General features: G+C 41.3%; 1 protein-coding gene across 1 annotated transcript; it reads left to right on the top strand.

Moving 5' to 3' along the window:
• The first annotated feature begins 5,282 nt into the window (after positions 1 to 5,282).
• On the top strand, positions 5,283 to 11,690 carry gabarapl2 (GABA(A) receptor-associated protein like 2). Its single transcript, XM_042340516.1, has 4 exons — positions 5,283 to 5,425; positions 9,585 to 9,640; positions 10,900 to 11,072; positions 11,262 to 11,690. The coding sequence occupies exons 1-4, from the start codon at positions 5,392 to 5,394 to the stop codon at positions 11,350 to 11,352; spliced, it is 354 nt and encodes a 117-aa protein (XP_042196450.1). The 5' UTR covers positions 5,283 to 5,391; the 3' UTR covers positions 11,353 to 11,690.
• The last annotated feature ends 4,092 nt before the right edge of the window (positions 11,691 to 15,782 follow it).

Raw genomic sequence — 15,782 nt, 5'->3', positions numbered from 1 at the left:
GGGGAGGGGAGGGGTTTGGCATTAGCCAATAGATTGGTTACCAAAATAATGGCTCTCTCTCTCTCTCTCTATACATATATATATATCAATAAGACAATAAGATAAACCTTGCGCTTGGTATAGCGGCTCTCGACACGTCATCGAAACGTCTCAAAGCGCTTCCCGGGATTTTACTGTAAACGCTTTGCCCACGAAATGCACAGTTGCAACACTTCACGATGTGTTCCGCGAAGCGCTCGGAGGCGTCTCCCGAAGACGTGGTAAGGCAGGCGCCGTGTCAAAGGCAAGGATTCCTGTTATATTACACGGTGATTGTGTATTTTGTAGGGTGGACGCAGCTCAGCGGTGGCTCTCACGCACACACACACACGGACAAGGGATGAAGGGAATGACTATTTTTATTCGGGGGGATCGTTGGCCCAGCTCCTCCAGGGTTAAGGACGATAAATTGTCAGTTACGGTGTCAAAAAACAATATCGGCAAAATTTGCTTTGGCCGATCAGGTGCCCGACATGTGCAGACGTCCTGCAGCTCAGTGGTTAGAGCACTCGCTTTGCCAGCGAGAGACCTGAGTCCAATTCCAGGCAGGTCAGGGCCAAACCTTGGGCAAGTTTCCTTACTCCACACAGAGCCTAATAATAATCCCTCCAAAACAAAACAATAATAAAAATTGGTCATTTTCAATCTACGACTGTTTGTGGGGACGCTGCTGTGCGCAATTGGCAGCCGCGTTCGCCCACAAATATACAGTCAATTCACTTTACTGTGTGTTCTGTGAAGCGCTTTGGGACGTCCGCCCGACGTGAAAAGCGCTATATGAAATGCAAGGATTATTATTATTTATTAGAAACCCATCACCATTCTTAAGAGTATCCACACCAGACTGGTGAAATATGAACTGAAAGGAGAATAGATACGACAATCAAATAATTTTACGGCACAGAAGGATGCTGTTCAACCAATGTGCCTATACTGGCTCTCTGAAAGCTAACTTTTGAGTCCCCTTACCCATTCATATTTTCCTTTTCAAAGATTTGTCTAATTTCATTCCAAATAGCTGTAATGGATTATGCCTTAAAGGTCGGATTGCCACCACCTATTTTGCAGAACAAATGCTAGGGAGCCGGTTAAAAACTGGTGACAACTATTCGAGTCAAATATTGGTGACAACTATTCATTTAAAGGGGGAAATAAATTCTACAAATTAAACTACAGTGCTGTATTGCCTGGCCACTCACTCCATTGCCCCAAATAGGTTAGAGAGGGAAATAACCAGTTAATCTTCATTCTCAAGATTCAAAAACAAATAATGGCTACTTTTGCAAGATACCAGAACGATACCGAAGTGGAAGAAAAATAATATTGTTTTAAAAAAAAGTTAATACGGTAGTTAACGCCCCCACTGTCACGTCTGGTGTCCCCCAGGGCTCTGTCCTTGGCCCTCTCCTCTTTAATATCTACATGCTCCCCCTTGGTGACATTGTCTACAGACATGGGGTCAACTTTCATAAGTCACAAGAGGAAGATTACAATAGGAAATTTGAAATTACTGCGAGTTTAGCCTATCAGTATCAGAAAAACAGACCAGAACTACTACTCTATTTTCAAAAGGAATTTTTTTTAAAAGTGTGATAGGAAACAGAGGAGATAGGACACAAAGCATCAGAACTGGTCAACCTCAATTTTTCTACTAAATTTAGTAAATAAGAGACATTAAAAAGTGAGTTCCAAGTGCCTGTTCAGCTGAACGTTAAAGATTCCATAGTACTATTCAGAAAAAGGGAGTTTCTCCCAATTTCCTGCTCAACAATTCTTCAGATAAAATTGGCCATTCACTTCAAGGCTGTTTATGGGACATTGCTGTGCACAAATTGGCTGACGCATTTACCTACAAATTCTATCTCTACTTCAGTACAGTGTGGGAGGAGGCTTGAATAAATCGGTGCATGATCTCAGCAAAAGTGGTATTTTATTACACTGGAGACCCTAAAATTTATGTAAGTGATGAATAATACAACAGATGGGTTCCACATGTACCAAAAATCAGATATATTCACTGAAAAATGTATTTATTGAGCAGCTGTAGTTTTCCAGCACATTTTGGAACAGTTACACAGAACTGGCATTCTTGCTACCCCTTGCTATGTGACTCTTATTAGATTAGCTACGTTGAATTTGTGTGGAGTTAAGAATGTAGATCATAAGTATTCATTGTGGTTGGTTCATTGTGCATATAAATCAGTAAGATCCCATCAAAATTGGACCTGCAATTGGACTTCAATCTAACTCTGCTGTGAAGTAGCTAAAACATGGGACAAATAGTCTTTTCTGTGCTATACACTTTCTTTGATTCTCTATTTTGTGGCTAAGCAGCCAATAAGTGTTACAGTAGCAGAGGTAAATGTGGGGTAAAGCCCTGCATTGGGAGTTAAACCATGTAACAGTTGCTAAGTAAAAGAAAGGTTTGATGTGATTTTGAACAACTGGCATCCTTTTAAGGTTACTATGCCAAGCGAGGTACTGAGTGCTGCTGAAGCCAGATGTTGGGACTTTGAACTGATAGTCTAGACACTGCAGTGAAATACTGGGGAAGTGGGGGGGGGGGGAGGTTTGCTGCAGTATGGGAGATGTCATCCTTCAGATGTGACATTGAAACAAAGACTCCAAATAAATCTCAAGATCATAGCTTAACTTCAACTTTATCAGAGCAATTCCCTGCTGCAAGAGTATACGCTTTTCCACTTTTACTTCAGTGATCCCGATAACTCTCTTGGGCGATTGCCAATTAATTCTGAATTCTAGACAATTTTGTGCTGTAGCCCCATGCCCACTAGGAAATGAATTAACAGTACACAAATGGTTTTAACTTTGGGACTATTAAGAACAGCAGGGACTTGCATCCCGTTAGTCTGGGTAGCACTCCAGCCGACATTCCAGAGGTGATAGGACATTGCACTAATCATCTAAATCCACTCTTGCACCCCCTAACTATGCACTACTTAAATAATTATTTCATTATTATACTACCTCGCCTGTTGAAATGAAATGAAATGAAAATATGAAATGAAATGAAATGCTATACTCTGTCCAGTGCCTTGGGATGTCCTCCCAACGTGAAAGGCGCTATACAAACGTAATCTTGTTGTGTTGTTGTTGTTAATACTGAGTTCAAACACCAAAAACACAACACTAATCCCTCCTGACTCCTTCTCCGTATGAGCTGTGGCCTCCAATGCCAACTGATTATGTCATAGTTCTCCTCAAACCCCTCCCTACTCCCCCGAGTGAAAAATAAGCCAAGAAAATAAATCTCACATGTGTATAATTCAGAGGAACAGAGAGGCATTGTGGTGAATTTATTTTCTGCCTAGTTTCTGTTCGTAGGAAGCCCATAAAATGGTTGAAGCACAAACAAGCTCCATTGATTTGAAAGGAAAGCCATTATCTTAGAATGAGACAAAACAACTATTGGTGTTAAAAACAACATTCAGTTAATCTATAGATGAAGAGTTCAATGAAGGTGCCATAATAGTGGTCAATGAAGATTCTTAATCCATCTTGCTATAGAACTCCCATTGGGCAAGGTGCTTCATTGAGTAATTAAAGAAGGGGATGTTTGTTTGCTTTGATACAGAAATTGGCATCTTGTGCAGCAGGAATAACCTGAAAATGTATAGTATGTACTGACACAATATGGATGAACCCAGAAAGCCATTAACAGATATTTTTAGATTATTGAAGACAGAGAGAGCAAGGCAATGTGTTTTCCAAAGACATTAATGGGAGCACTCTGTTCGACTGTGGAGGGTTACTTAGATGATCACAACCAAATCCTTCTCCACTCCACACCCATTAAGAGTGTATTACCAGCAGCAGGATTTCCGGAGAGAAAGGTTAGCACTGTTTATTACTACATTATTATTTCTTTTAGTGCCAAATCCCTTTTCCTGGGGTAATAATCTCTTCAATAATAATAATAATTCGGTCACTCAATCCACGACTGTGTGTGGGACACTACTGTGCGCAATTGGCTGCCGCATTTTGACCACAAAATATACAGTCAATTCACTTTGCAGTCTATCCTGTGAAGTGCTTTGAGAACGTCTCGAAGACGTGATGAGGCGCTATATCAAATGCAAGGATTATTATTATTGTAGTACTCGTTTTGGGATTAGTACTGTACATTGCATTTTAACCCTGATGTCTGCAAATGCTTTGCAGAACCAATAATGGGGTCCATCGCAATTAGTGCAGGCATCGGGCTCTCGATGCACTAAAATAATTTGCCCCAATAAAAATTGGGAGACGAGACACAATTCATACACTTGGTGTCTTGCACTCTTTTGCGTCCCCCCCACCCAAACTGTGGAGTCCTGTAGCTCAGTGGTTAGAGCACTCGCTTTGCAAGTGAGAGACCTGAGTGCAATTCCAGGCAGAGGGCGAAACCTTGGGCAAGTTTCCTTACTCCACACAGAGCCTAATAATAATCCCTCCAAAACCAAAAACAATAATAAATTGGTCATTTTCAATCTACGACTGTTTGTGGGACATTGCTGTGCGCAATTGGCTGCCGCGTTCGCCCACAAATATACAGTCACTTCACTTTACAGTGTGTTCTGTGAAGCGCTTTGGGACGTCCTCCCGACGTGAAAAGTGCTATATCAAATTATTAGTATTATTATTAAAGTGAACGGGACGGGGGGGGCGGGGCTGAGCGGCGGGGGGGGCGGGGCTGAGCGGCGGGGGGGCGGGGCTGAGCGGCGGGGGGCGGGGCTGAGCGGCGGGGGGCGGGCTTGGCTGGACAGCTCGGGGGGCGGGGCTGAGCGGCGGCGGGGGGCGGGGCTGAGCGGCGGGGGGCGGGGCTTGGCTGGACAGCTCGGGGGGGGCGGGGCTGAGCGGCGGGGGGGCGGGGCTGAGCGGCGGGGGGCGGGGCTGAGCGGCGGGGGGGCGGGGCTGAGCGGGGGGGGGAGGGGCTGAGCGGCGGGGGGGCGGGGCTTGGCTGGACAGCTCGGGGGGGCGGGGCTGAGCGGCGGCGGGGGGCGGGGCTGAGCGGCGCGGGGGGGGCGGGGCTGAGCGGCGGGGGGGCGGGCTGAGCGGCGGGGGGCGGGGCTTGGCTGGACAGCTCGGGGGGGCGGCGGGGGGCGGGGCTGAGCGGCGGGGGGGGCGGGGCTGAGCGGCGGGGGGGCGGGGCTTGGCTGGACAGCTCGGGGGGGGGCGGCGGGGGGGCGGGGCTGAGCGGCGGGGGGGGCGGGGCTGAGCGGCGGGGGGGCGGGGCTTGGCTGGACAGCTGGGGGGGGGGGGGGGCGGCGACTCTCGGGCGCTACATTGTTGCGGTGTCGGTGTCGGTTCCCTTTCTGCAGCTGATCGGAGGCTCTCGTGCAATCGGGCAAAATGAAATGGATGTTTAAGGAAGATCACTCCTTAGGTGAGTCAGTGCCTCTTTTTTTTCCGGTGACGTTGAAATCTCGGCGGGTGGTGGTGGTGTTTTTTTACACATATATATATATATTTTCCCCCCTCCCCCTCCCCCCCCCTCTCTCTCTCTCTCCCTCTCTCTCTCTGTGTCAGGGCCTCCCTGAGCTAAACCCTGTCCTGCGCAGTTATTTTTTTTAAAATTATTTTTCCTCCCCCACTCCCCCACTCCTCCCCCACTCCTCCTCCTCCTCCTGTTTTTTGTTGTTGTTTGTTTTTCCTGTTGGGGGTCGGTGGCGGTTTGCAGGTTTCCTCTGGGGTTTGCCTGTCTGCCTCCCCCGTCGTGATCCATTTTGGGAGTGTGTTTTTTTTTAAAAGATTCATTTTTTATATTATTAATAATAAATCAAAAACCAGACACACGCACATATATATCTATATCTATATCTATATCTATATATATATAAAAATAAACGCTCTCTCGGTGTACTCTTTCACCCAGTGGGTCAACAGAGAGAGTCCACAGATTACAGCCCTCTCTCTCCCTCCCTCTCTCTCTCTCTTGTTTATGTAATGTTGCTGTAACGCTGTTTACATGTCACACACAAACCTCCCGCCCCTCCCCCTCTCATCTCTTCAATAACCACAGCCCGTGTCCCTTTACAGTATAAATAGTGCACTGCTGTGAGATGTAGGCCAGGCCTCCCCCACCGACTGAGGATTGCGTAGACATCCCTTGCCCGGCCGCTCGTATAAGGTGTCGTCGCCTTCAATCTGAAATAATGCGAATCATAATAATAATCCTTGCGTTTGATACAGTTCTTCATTTCATCATCAAGGCATCTCACTTTGTTCTGCAAACAACCGGGCGGTGAATGGCCGGTCTTATCCGGGGGATTGTCGGCCGGAATACCGGGGGGGGGGAAAAAAAAAGCCCCTTCTCCTTTTGAGTTTTCACCGTGGGATCTTTAATGCCCACCGAAGCAGGTAGACAGGACCTCGGTTTAACATCTCATTAGAAGAAGCACTCGCAGCTTTAACCATAAAATACTCCCCCCAACACTACACAAGTGTCAGCCTGGACGATGAGCTCAAATTCCTCACGTGGGGCTTCCAACACACAACCTTTTGATTTGGAGTTGAGAGTGCGCCTGACAGAGTCGGGCTGACACTGATAATGTGGATTATGCTTAATGTGGAGGGTGGAGAAAATGAGTGTTTGAGGTTGCATGTTTCCTAGTCAAACACCTGTTCATAAGAGTCCATGAAAAGCCAAACTTACCAAAACACTTAATAATTGAGTTTAATTAATTGAATTTAAAGTTAGTAATTTCATTTCAGACACAAAATACAGTCATTCCAATTTACAATATATTCTGTGAAGGGCTTTGAGACGTTGAGCTGTGAAATTCCCCTTCATAAATATTTGTTGTAGCGGATGTAGCCCATAAATTCTTTTAAAACGAAATTGAATAGATGCTTTGAAAATGAATAATATTAAATTGGTATGGGGTGGGAGTAGTAGAGTAGGATTAAACTGGATGACTCATGTTGGGTAGAAAATAAAATGGAGCAGATTGGATGAGTTAAATGGCGTTTTTATGCTGTAGCATTCTTTGCTTCTATTAATCCAGGGGAAGTGAGGTCAGGTGTCCCAGTGAACTCTCTTTTTAAATAAAGGATTTCTGCATGCCACTTGAGTTTGCAGGTGTTGAGAATGCAGCCTGATTGCAGGCCACACAATGCGTGGATCTGCAGATATTTCAGTTATTATTATGAGATGAGACCAAAACGGTACCCGTTGCCTTCGTTCCTCCGGTTCTGGCCTCCTCCTCGTGCCCCGAGTCCTCCGCTCCACCCTCGGCGGCTGTGCCTTCAGCCACTACGCCCCAAGGCTCTGGAACTCCCTTCCTCACTCCCTTCGCCTCGCTCCCTCCCTGCCCATTTTCAGGTCTCTGCTGAAGACCTTTCCTTTTGACTGCGTCTTTGGTCCCCTTCCTCCCCCTCCCCCTGGCTCAACTCTGGGATCCGTTACTGTAAAGCGCTCTGAGACGCCATCCAAGTTGTTGTTGAGATGCCAGTTTATTTCCCTGATTGGGGAATATTTGTAGCATTAGTGAAACCTACATTGAAATTGCCTACGCACAGCCCATAATAATAACCCTTGCACATTGTTATCATGTCTTCGAGACGTCTCAAAGTGCTTCATGGAATATACTGTGAATGACAGTAAATTGACTGTATATTTTTTGGGCGAAACGCAGCAGCTAATTGAGCACAGAAGTGTCCCACAAACAGTTGCAGATTGTGTGACAAATTATAATTTTTTTTTGAAGGCATTATTACCCCCGGAAAAGCAATCCGCCTAATCATAGAATTATAGAATGTTACGGCACAGAAGGAGGCCATTCGGTCCATCGAGTCTGTGCGGCTCTTTGACAGAGCAACTGACTTTTATTAACCCCACTCACCAGCTTTCTGCCCATAACCCTGTAAACCTGTCTTCACCAGATACCTATCCAGATAACCGGGTCCCTACTTCCTCTTAGGTAAACAGAGGCGAGTGGAGTGAGGAAACTTGTCCAAAGTTTCGCCCTGCTCGGGAATCGAACCCAGATCCTCCCGCATGTGAGGCGCGTGCTCTAACCACTAAGTTACTTGACTCCACATCACATATTTAGCTTTCAGAGGCATTTAGTTTAGTGTAGACACCCAGGGTAGTGTTGCTTAATCGTGAAAATAATCACTAAAAGTAAAGCAATTATTTGTGAGGTATTTTGAGACATTGAAAATGATAAGGTGCTAGAAAAAAATGCAATTTACATTTTTTAATGTAATCTGTTTTGAACACTTCTGTATGAGTGTTTCAAAATAAATCAATGTTGAAATAAGGGATATTTTTTCAATTCACGAATAAGTCATTACAATAATTTATTTTGCTCTTTGAACAAATGGGATAACAGAGGAGTTCATTGTTGAGCAATAATAATTGCTACAGTTAAAATAATATATTTTATATATAATATATAAAATAATAAAATAAAATAATAATAAAATAATAATTGCTACAGTTAAAAGTAAGTTTGTTAAATTAAAGAAGTCACTTACATTATACTTATGTTACCTGAGGTGTTGTTGACATTGTACCCTCACATAAAATATTTTGAATCATTATTTTCTTTAACTTTCAAAAATGAATATATTGAAAAATATATAATCAGCAACTTCCCATTGTCCACAATAGAGTTGGTTTTGCTTTTGATATAGGGCCTTCGAGACGTCTCAGAGCGCTTCACAGAATATACTGTGACCGACTGTATATTTTGTGGGCGAAATGTGGCAGCCAATTGAGCACAGAAGTGTATTATTATATTGTAAGAGCTGCTGTTCTCAGATGCTTCTTTGAACCCAGATCCTGTCTGCTTGATAAGTCTACAGATACGTGTGTCAGCCAGGCACAGTGGTAGCACTCTCGTCTTTGAGTCAGGAGGTTGTGGGTTCAAGCCCCACATCGGAACTTGGAATCACATCGTCTGAGCTGACACTCCAGTGTAGTGCTGGGGGTGTTGCAATGTCGGAGGTGCCGTCCTTCGAATGAGACGTTAAACCACGTTTGCCTGTTTAGATGGATGTTAAAGATTCCCTGGCACTATTTGAAAAGAGTTTCTCCCAGTGTTCTGGCCAACAATGCCCCAAATAAAATTAGTCACTCACCCCAAGGCTGTTTGTGGGACGTTACTATGCACAAACCGACTGCTGCGTTTTGCCCACAAAATACACAGTCAATTCACATTACAGTATATCCTGTGAAGCGCTTTGAGACGACTCGATGATGTGATAAAGCGCTATATCAAATGCAAGGATTATTATTATTATATTGCAGGTAAATAATAAGTTTAAAAGTTCCAAGTGGTTGTTTTTTTGCAAATATAATGTGCTGCTTTTTGTTGTTGTTGTGATACCTCAGCTATTGTGAAGCTCAACCCCATCTATCAATACAACAACAACTTGCATTTATATAGCACCCTTCACATGGGGCAGGGTCTTGATGCACATAGCGCTTCACAGATCGTCAGGAAGGTTCCCAATACATCAGGAAGTTTTTAAAAAATGGCTTACCTTAAAAGTATTGTTAAGGAAATATCAGTCTTATTCCTTCTTTTACTTTACAGAACACAGGTGTGTTGAATCTGCCAAAATTAGAGCTAAGTATCCAGACAGAGTGCCGGTGAGTATCACAACAATAAAACTCTTCTGTTTGGGAAGCACATCTGTTTGCATTACTGTCTGCATTCTGTCACAAAACAAAAAATAAAATTTGATTATCGAAATTTGTTCTCACCTAATGTATTGATGTAGACAGAATAATGAATGCTTAGAACAAGATCAAGTTTGAAAAATATTGCCACGATGTGCGGTATTGAATAAATAAACATACAAATGTATATAGATGGTAAAACCCACAGCTTTTAACCACATATCAATATATTATTAGAGTTTGGGAGTGGCAGCAGCCAAATGATTAGGTGCTGATACCATTGTGCAATTTAATAATATATTTTTCAAGCAGAAAATAAATGCCTGGACAAATATAGTTACTTATAGATTTGACAATTGTATAGAATGCCTGTTTGTTACAACATAACCCCAAATAAATAAATCTGAAAAATAAGCATTTTATTTTTTGGAAAGAAATGCAGTGAAAATGGGGTGAAAAGAATACAAGGATAAAATGATATCTGAACAAGCACATGTCAGGTAACAATAATAATCCTTGCATTTGAAATACTGCCTTTTAATAAATAATAATCCTTGCATTTGATGTAGCGCCTTATCATGTCCTTGAGACGTCTTAAATTGCTTCACAGAATATAATGTAAAGTGAATTGACTATATTTTGTGGGTCAAAAATATTTAAAACGATTTTAAATTTTGGTTATAAGTATTTTAGTAGCTTAGGGTTAATATTACAGTAATAAAGCCATTCTGGTGCTTTATCACTGTAATTATTAGTATTTTTCAGCACCACAGTTCATGAACTGAAAAGGTACAGAATCACTCGGCCCAGATAGACAGCAGTTTCCATAGACTTGCAGCCAATCTGGGGGTAAGTACTTACCCAACATGTTGTAGTAAAGCATTTGTTTTAATCAAATCGGTTTTAAATACATTTGTAGGGCTCCTCTAGAAAACACTGTAATCATCAATTTCATTTCATTTAATCTCGGAGACACTGAAAAGGTTTGCAGCAAAGGCTTACTGACATTTACAACGTGTCCAGTCAGTATAGTATGTGGTTGTGGTCTATTTTAAGGCTGTGGTGTTTGTTGCAGTCTCTTGACAATATGTTTTCCAAGTTTTACCCAAAATATTTTCCGTCTCCAAAGGATTTTCTTTTATGTTGCAAATCTGTTGAAGGTTGATTTTGAACTACTCATTTTTTTTAAAATGACCGCATTCGTTTGCATTGTTTTGTGGTTCTGACAGGTGATAGTGGAAAAGGTATCTGGCTCTCAAATAGTGGATATAGATAAAAGAAAATACCTGGTGCCCTCTGACATCACAGTGGCACAGTTCATGTGGATTATCAGGAAACGGATCCAGTTGCCATCTGAGAAAGCCATCTTCCTTTTTGTAGATAAGACAGTCCCTCAGTCCAGGTCAGTGATTCAATTAATTGGAGATGGCTCACCTAACGTATTGAGCAAATTGTTCGACTTGCAAATCTGAACAGAAAATATCTGTATTTAATTACGCTATTTGTTAAGACTTAAGAAGTGTATTAGTTGCCACGAGAGACAAGAGCATTGCTTTGTTATTTTGTTCACTGTTTCTTTTTCTCCTTGTAGCCTGACCATGGGCCAACTGTACGAGAAGGAAAAAGATGAAGATGGATTTTTGTACGTGGCTTATAGTGGAGAAAACACATTTGGCTTCTAAGTGTCTCTGTGGTTCAGTTCACAGCCGCAGTTAATGCTCACCAATGGAAAGCCTACTTGTACTGTAGATACATTATCTTTTTGGAATATGATCTTATGCAGAACATTAATCACATGAATGCATTTGTAACTTTTGTCTCGCATAATATATTGAGTTGATTATGTTAACAAACTATTAAATTATATAAACGGATTAGTTTTTTTTCTTTGCTGTTCAGTATTGTGATGTGCCTGCTGTTTGGAATTTTTAATCAGTTGAACCGTATTTAAGAAATGATGTGTAAATATTGAATGATAAAATGGCTGGAACAACCTAATCAATAAAAAAAACAATTCACAGATGAGTGTATTTTTTCAAGTAATTCGTGAATAATCAAGATTTCTGTATCGGCATTGGATAATAGTAATAAATAAGAAAGAAAATTTACTGGCAATGAGTAGAGCAAATACATTCTGACTATAATTCCATTAGTAGGAAGATATAACTTCTGTTATGTCATTATCGTGCATCATTATAGTAAATGGATTTTTTTCCTCTATTATGATTGACCTACCCCAGTTGTTAGTCGCTTGGTGGATTGCTTTACCGGGGGTAATAATTCCTTCAAAAAAATTAGTAAATAATAAATTGGTCACTCAATCCACAATTGTTTGTGGGGCACTGGTGCTGTGTTTTGTCCACAAAATATGCAATCAATTCACTTTACAGACTATTCTGTGAAGTGCTTTGAAAGGTTTGGAAAATGTGATAAGGTGCTATATCAATTACAAGATTTATTATTTCATTTCAATGTACACATTCATCCAGCAGTTAGATTATAGGAATTATGATAAGGAAACAAAAGCTATCTACAAAATGACCTTGACAACATAACACTAGGACGATTGCCAATAGTTTTATTATAATTTTAATTTATATTACAATGATATACTCTTACCAAAACGATTGCCAATCATAGATTGAGTGTGAATTGACAACTATACTGCTTACCCTTACATTGAAATGCTTTTGCATTCCTTTTGTAGTTGTCAGAACTGCTTGGGGCTGAATTGACTAAAAGATTATGTGCTGTGTCAAGTTTTTTTGATCCTTATGCCAATGGAACCAAAGCTCTTAGAATTGGTTAAATATTTATGTACGTTTTTTTAGACTTAGACATTACTGTTGAAGGTTAAAACAAATATTATTGTTAAACACAGTCTCTCATGGCAAAAGAGAGGGTATCATTTTGAACACAAAATAACTTGCATATAATAATCCTTACATTTGTGGTAGCACCTTTCACAACAGGATGATGCCTCAAAGCTCTTCACAGGATATACTATAACGTGTATTTTTGTTGGTGAAACCAGCAGAAACTCCACTCTCTGTTCGAATAGTGCCATTGGATCTTACAAGTCCACCTGAACAGGCAGATGGGACTTCAGTTTGACGTCTTATCTGAAGGAGGACGCCTCCCAGTTGCAGCACACCACTGGATCCAAATCCCAGCACAAATCCATTATCTTCTGACTGAAGAGGTGAGAATGCTATCAACTGAGCCAGGCTGACGCACAATATACATATATCTTAAGCTACAAGACACATTTAAAAAAGGGAGATTCTTGCTGAGAAAATAATAGGATGCTACGATTGATCTCTAATAATAGACTGACCAGAGAGAAAAAGAATCACAGGGTTCGCACTCCAGATAAATAGGATTGTACTGTTAACAACAACAACAACAACAACAAGATTCCATTTATAAAGCGCCTTTCACGTCAGGAGGATGTTCCAAGGCACTGTTAAGTGCAGTGACTATCTATTTGTAGACTGTTACTCAAACAGCCATGAACTGAATGACAATTTTATTTGGGGATAGTTGGCCAAGACTTTGGGAGAAACCTCCTGTTTTCAAATAGTGCCATAGGATCTTTAATGTCCACCTAAATAGGCAGACGGGGTCATTTTGATAACTCATCCGAAAGACAACACCTCCAACATTATAGGCAAAGAGCCAACATTAAGAAGGTGGCACACCATCAAAATTGTATCAGAGATGTACCAGAAAAAAAATATCAGTTTAGATGATTACAAACTTGGGTTTTATAAGATTAATACATTACAACATGATGAGGATTCAGAAAGATAAGAATTGTGCAAGCTAATCCATTTAGAGGAAAGATCGGACAAGCAATAACCATAATATCAAATATAATAAGCATAATATCAACATAATGATAAGCTTTCTCTTGAATTCGGTCCAGAAATGCAATTGAGCTGCTCGAAGAGCCTTGCCTAAATGAGAGTAATATTCAAGAGTTAGATGAATTTGGGTCTCAGTTTAACTGCTCATCTGAAGTACAAATATTTGCCTAATTCTGAACAAACATAGTTTTGTTTATCATCCAAACAGGCTTTCTTCCACATGTAACTGTTTGTGTGATGCAAATACAAAGGTTTCCTAAAACAATCACAGTGAGCAGTAAGGATTGAGGCTCAGAGATCTGCTAGTATGCAAAATCACCCAAGTAAAACAATGGTTGTTTTATATGCAGTCTAAACGTTTCACAAAAGGACTAAAAGGACACAGTGCCACAATTATAAATGAAAAGTGGTCAGATAACATCAAATAAATAAACATTCGGGTTTCCTTTCATTCACAGTAATAATAATCCTTCCATTTGATAAAATTAGATAAAGCTGTAAAAAAGGGCATATGGGATACTAGGCTTTATAAATAGGGGCATAGAGTACAAGAGTCAGGAGGTTATGATTAACCCACATAAAACACTGGTTAGGCCTCAGTTAGAATACTGCGCCCAGTTCTGGGCACCACACTATAGGAAGGATGTTAAGGGTTGGAAAGTGTGCAGAGGAGATTTACGAGGATGATACCAGGAATAAGGGACCTTGAATATGAGGAAAGGCTGAGATTATTCTCATTGAAACAGAGAAGGTTACGAGGAGACCTAATAGAGGTCTTCAAAATCATGAGGGGATTTGATAGGTTTGAAAAGGAAAAAACTGTTCCCACCAGTGGGTGTGTCGGTGACTCGAGGTCACAGATTCCAAATAGTCTCTAAAAGAAGCAGACGGGAGGTGAGAAGAAATTTTTTCACGCAGCGAGTTGCTCGAATCTGGAACGCATTGCCTGAAAGGGCGGTCGAGGCCGATTCGATAACTACTTTTAAAAACGCGGTGGACGGGTATTTGAGGAGGACGGGTTTGCAAGGGTTATGGGGAAAGGGCTGGGGAGTGGGATTGACATTAATTGCTTTATTCAAAGAGCCGCACAAACTCGATGGGCCGAATGGCCTCTTTTTGTACTGTACGATTCTATGATTCTATGATATAGCGCCTTATCACGTCTCAAAGCGCTTCACAGAATTTATTGTTAAGTGGATTGACTATTTTGTGGGAGAAACGTAAATAACAATAGCCATGGCCTGCAGTAATCTAAATTGACTGTAGATGTATATCAAGTCAAGTGGACTATAACAAAAATCCAGGTGCTCAATAGGATCATTTAGATCAAGATGGAAGGGTCTTCACAAGGTCTCAAGAAAAGTTCTGTGGAAGGAGTCTTTTTGGCTCATTTAACCTATTGCTTCCAGAGTACACTAAAATCTTACAATTACATTGTCAAACAATTTTTAAAAAACAGGCCGAGTGTTGTGGCCCCAACGTACCTTCCTGTTAACTCATTTCACTGTTGATTATTCTCCATATAATGACATATTGTACTTATAATATTTCCCCTCCTGTTGTGCTCTCCTGTCCTTAACTCTTGGTGTATCTGAAAGTATTGTTTTGAGTTTTACTTTCTTTATTGCAGTCTATAAGGTCTCACTAATTTATTGAGATTCGAGCATCTTAGGTTATCCTAAGTTTTCATATCTTACCCTGTCGTTTCCCCTCACTAATCCTTTAAACCTGGTGATAAAAATCTTTGCTCAACTCTGCTGTATAGTCAATCCCTTTGAGTTCTCTTTTCAAATAGTGTCATGGGACTTTCAAAGTCCACCTGAACACGTAAACGGTTTAACGTTTCATCAAAGGAGATCAATTCCAACAACACGGCACTCCTCCAGCACTGCACTGGAGCTTCTGTCCTTGACTATGAACTCCTGAAGTGACTATGAAGTGCTGACTATGAAGTGCTGATGTGGAGCTTAAACCCTACAGCCTTCTGATTCAGAGGCAAGAGAACCAACAATTGAGCCAAGCTACATAGGGTGTAATATTGATACACAATAGAGGATTCAAAGAGAAGAAAGGATAATTATAAAACATGAGGTTTAATGTTACAAGACTTCGAGCTTAATGTTTTGAGACTTGCAGAGCTGCACTTATTCTCAATAGAGAAATGAAGATATATGATACAGGCCTTTAAATTGCTTCGAGGCATTGATAATATAAACAGATTGCTTAAATTAGACCGTGAGAAC

Source organism: Callorhinchus milii, unplaced genomic scaffold (assembly GCF_018977255.1).
Source record: "Callorhinchus milii isolate IMCB2004 unplaced genomic scaffold, IMCB_Cmil_1.0 Scaffold14, whole genome shotgun sequence".
Lineage (NCBI taxonomy): Eukaryota > Metazoa > Chordata > Chondrichthyes > Chimaeriformes > Callorhinchidae > Callorhinchus > Callorhinchus milii.
Note: the sequence above shows the minus strand (reverse complement) of the source record. Positions and strands in the feature narration are given on the sequence as shown.

Bases quoted from the DNA above. Each gene is read 5' to 3' on its own strand.
- gabarapl2 (XM_042340516.1), top strand. From the start codon at position 5,392: ATGAAATGGATGTTTAAGGAAGATCACTCCTTAG. The intron at 5,426-9,584 runs GTGAGTCAGTGC...TTTACTTTACAG, and splicing joins TAAGGAAGATCACTCCTTAG to AACACAGGTGTGTTGAATCT. The intron at 11,073-11,261 runs GTCAGTGATTCA...TTCTCCTTGTAG, and splicing joins AAGACAGTCCCTCAGTCCAG to CCTGACCATGGGCCAACTGT.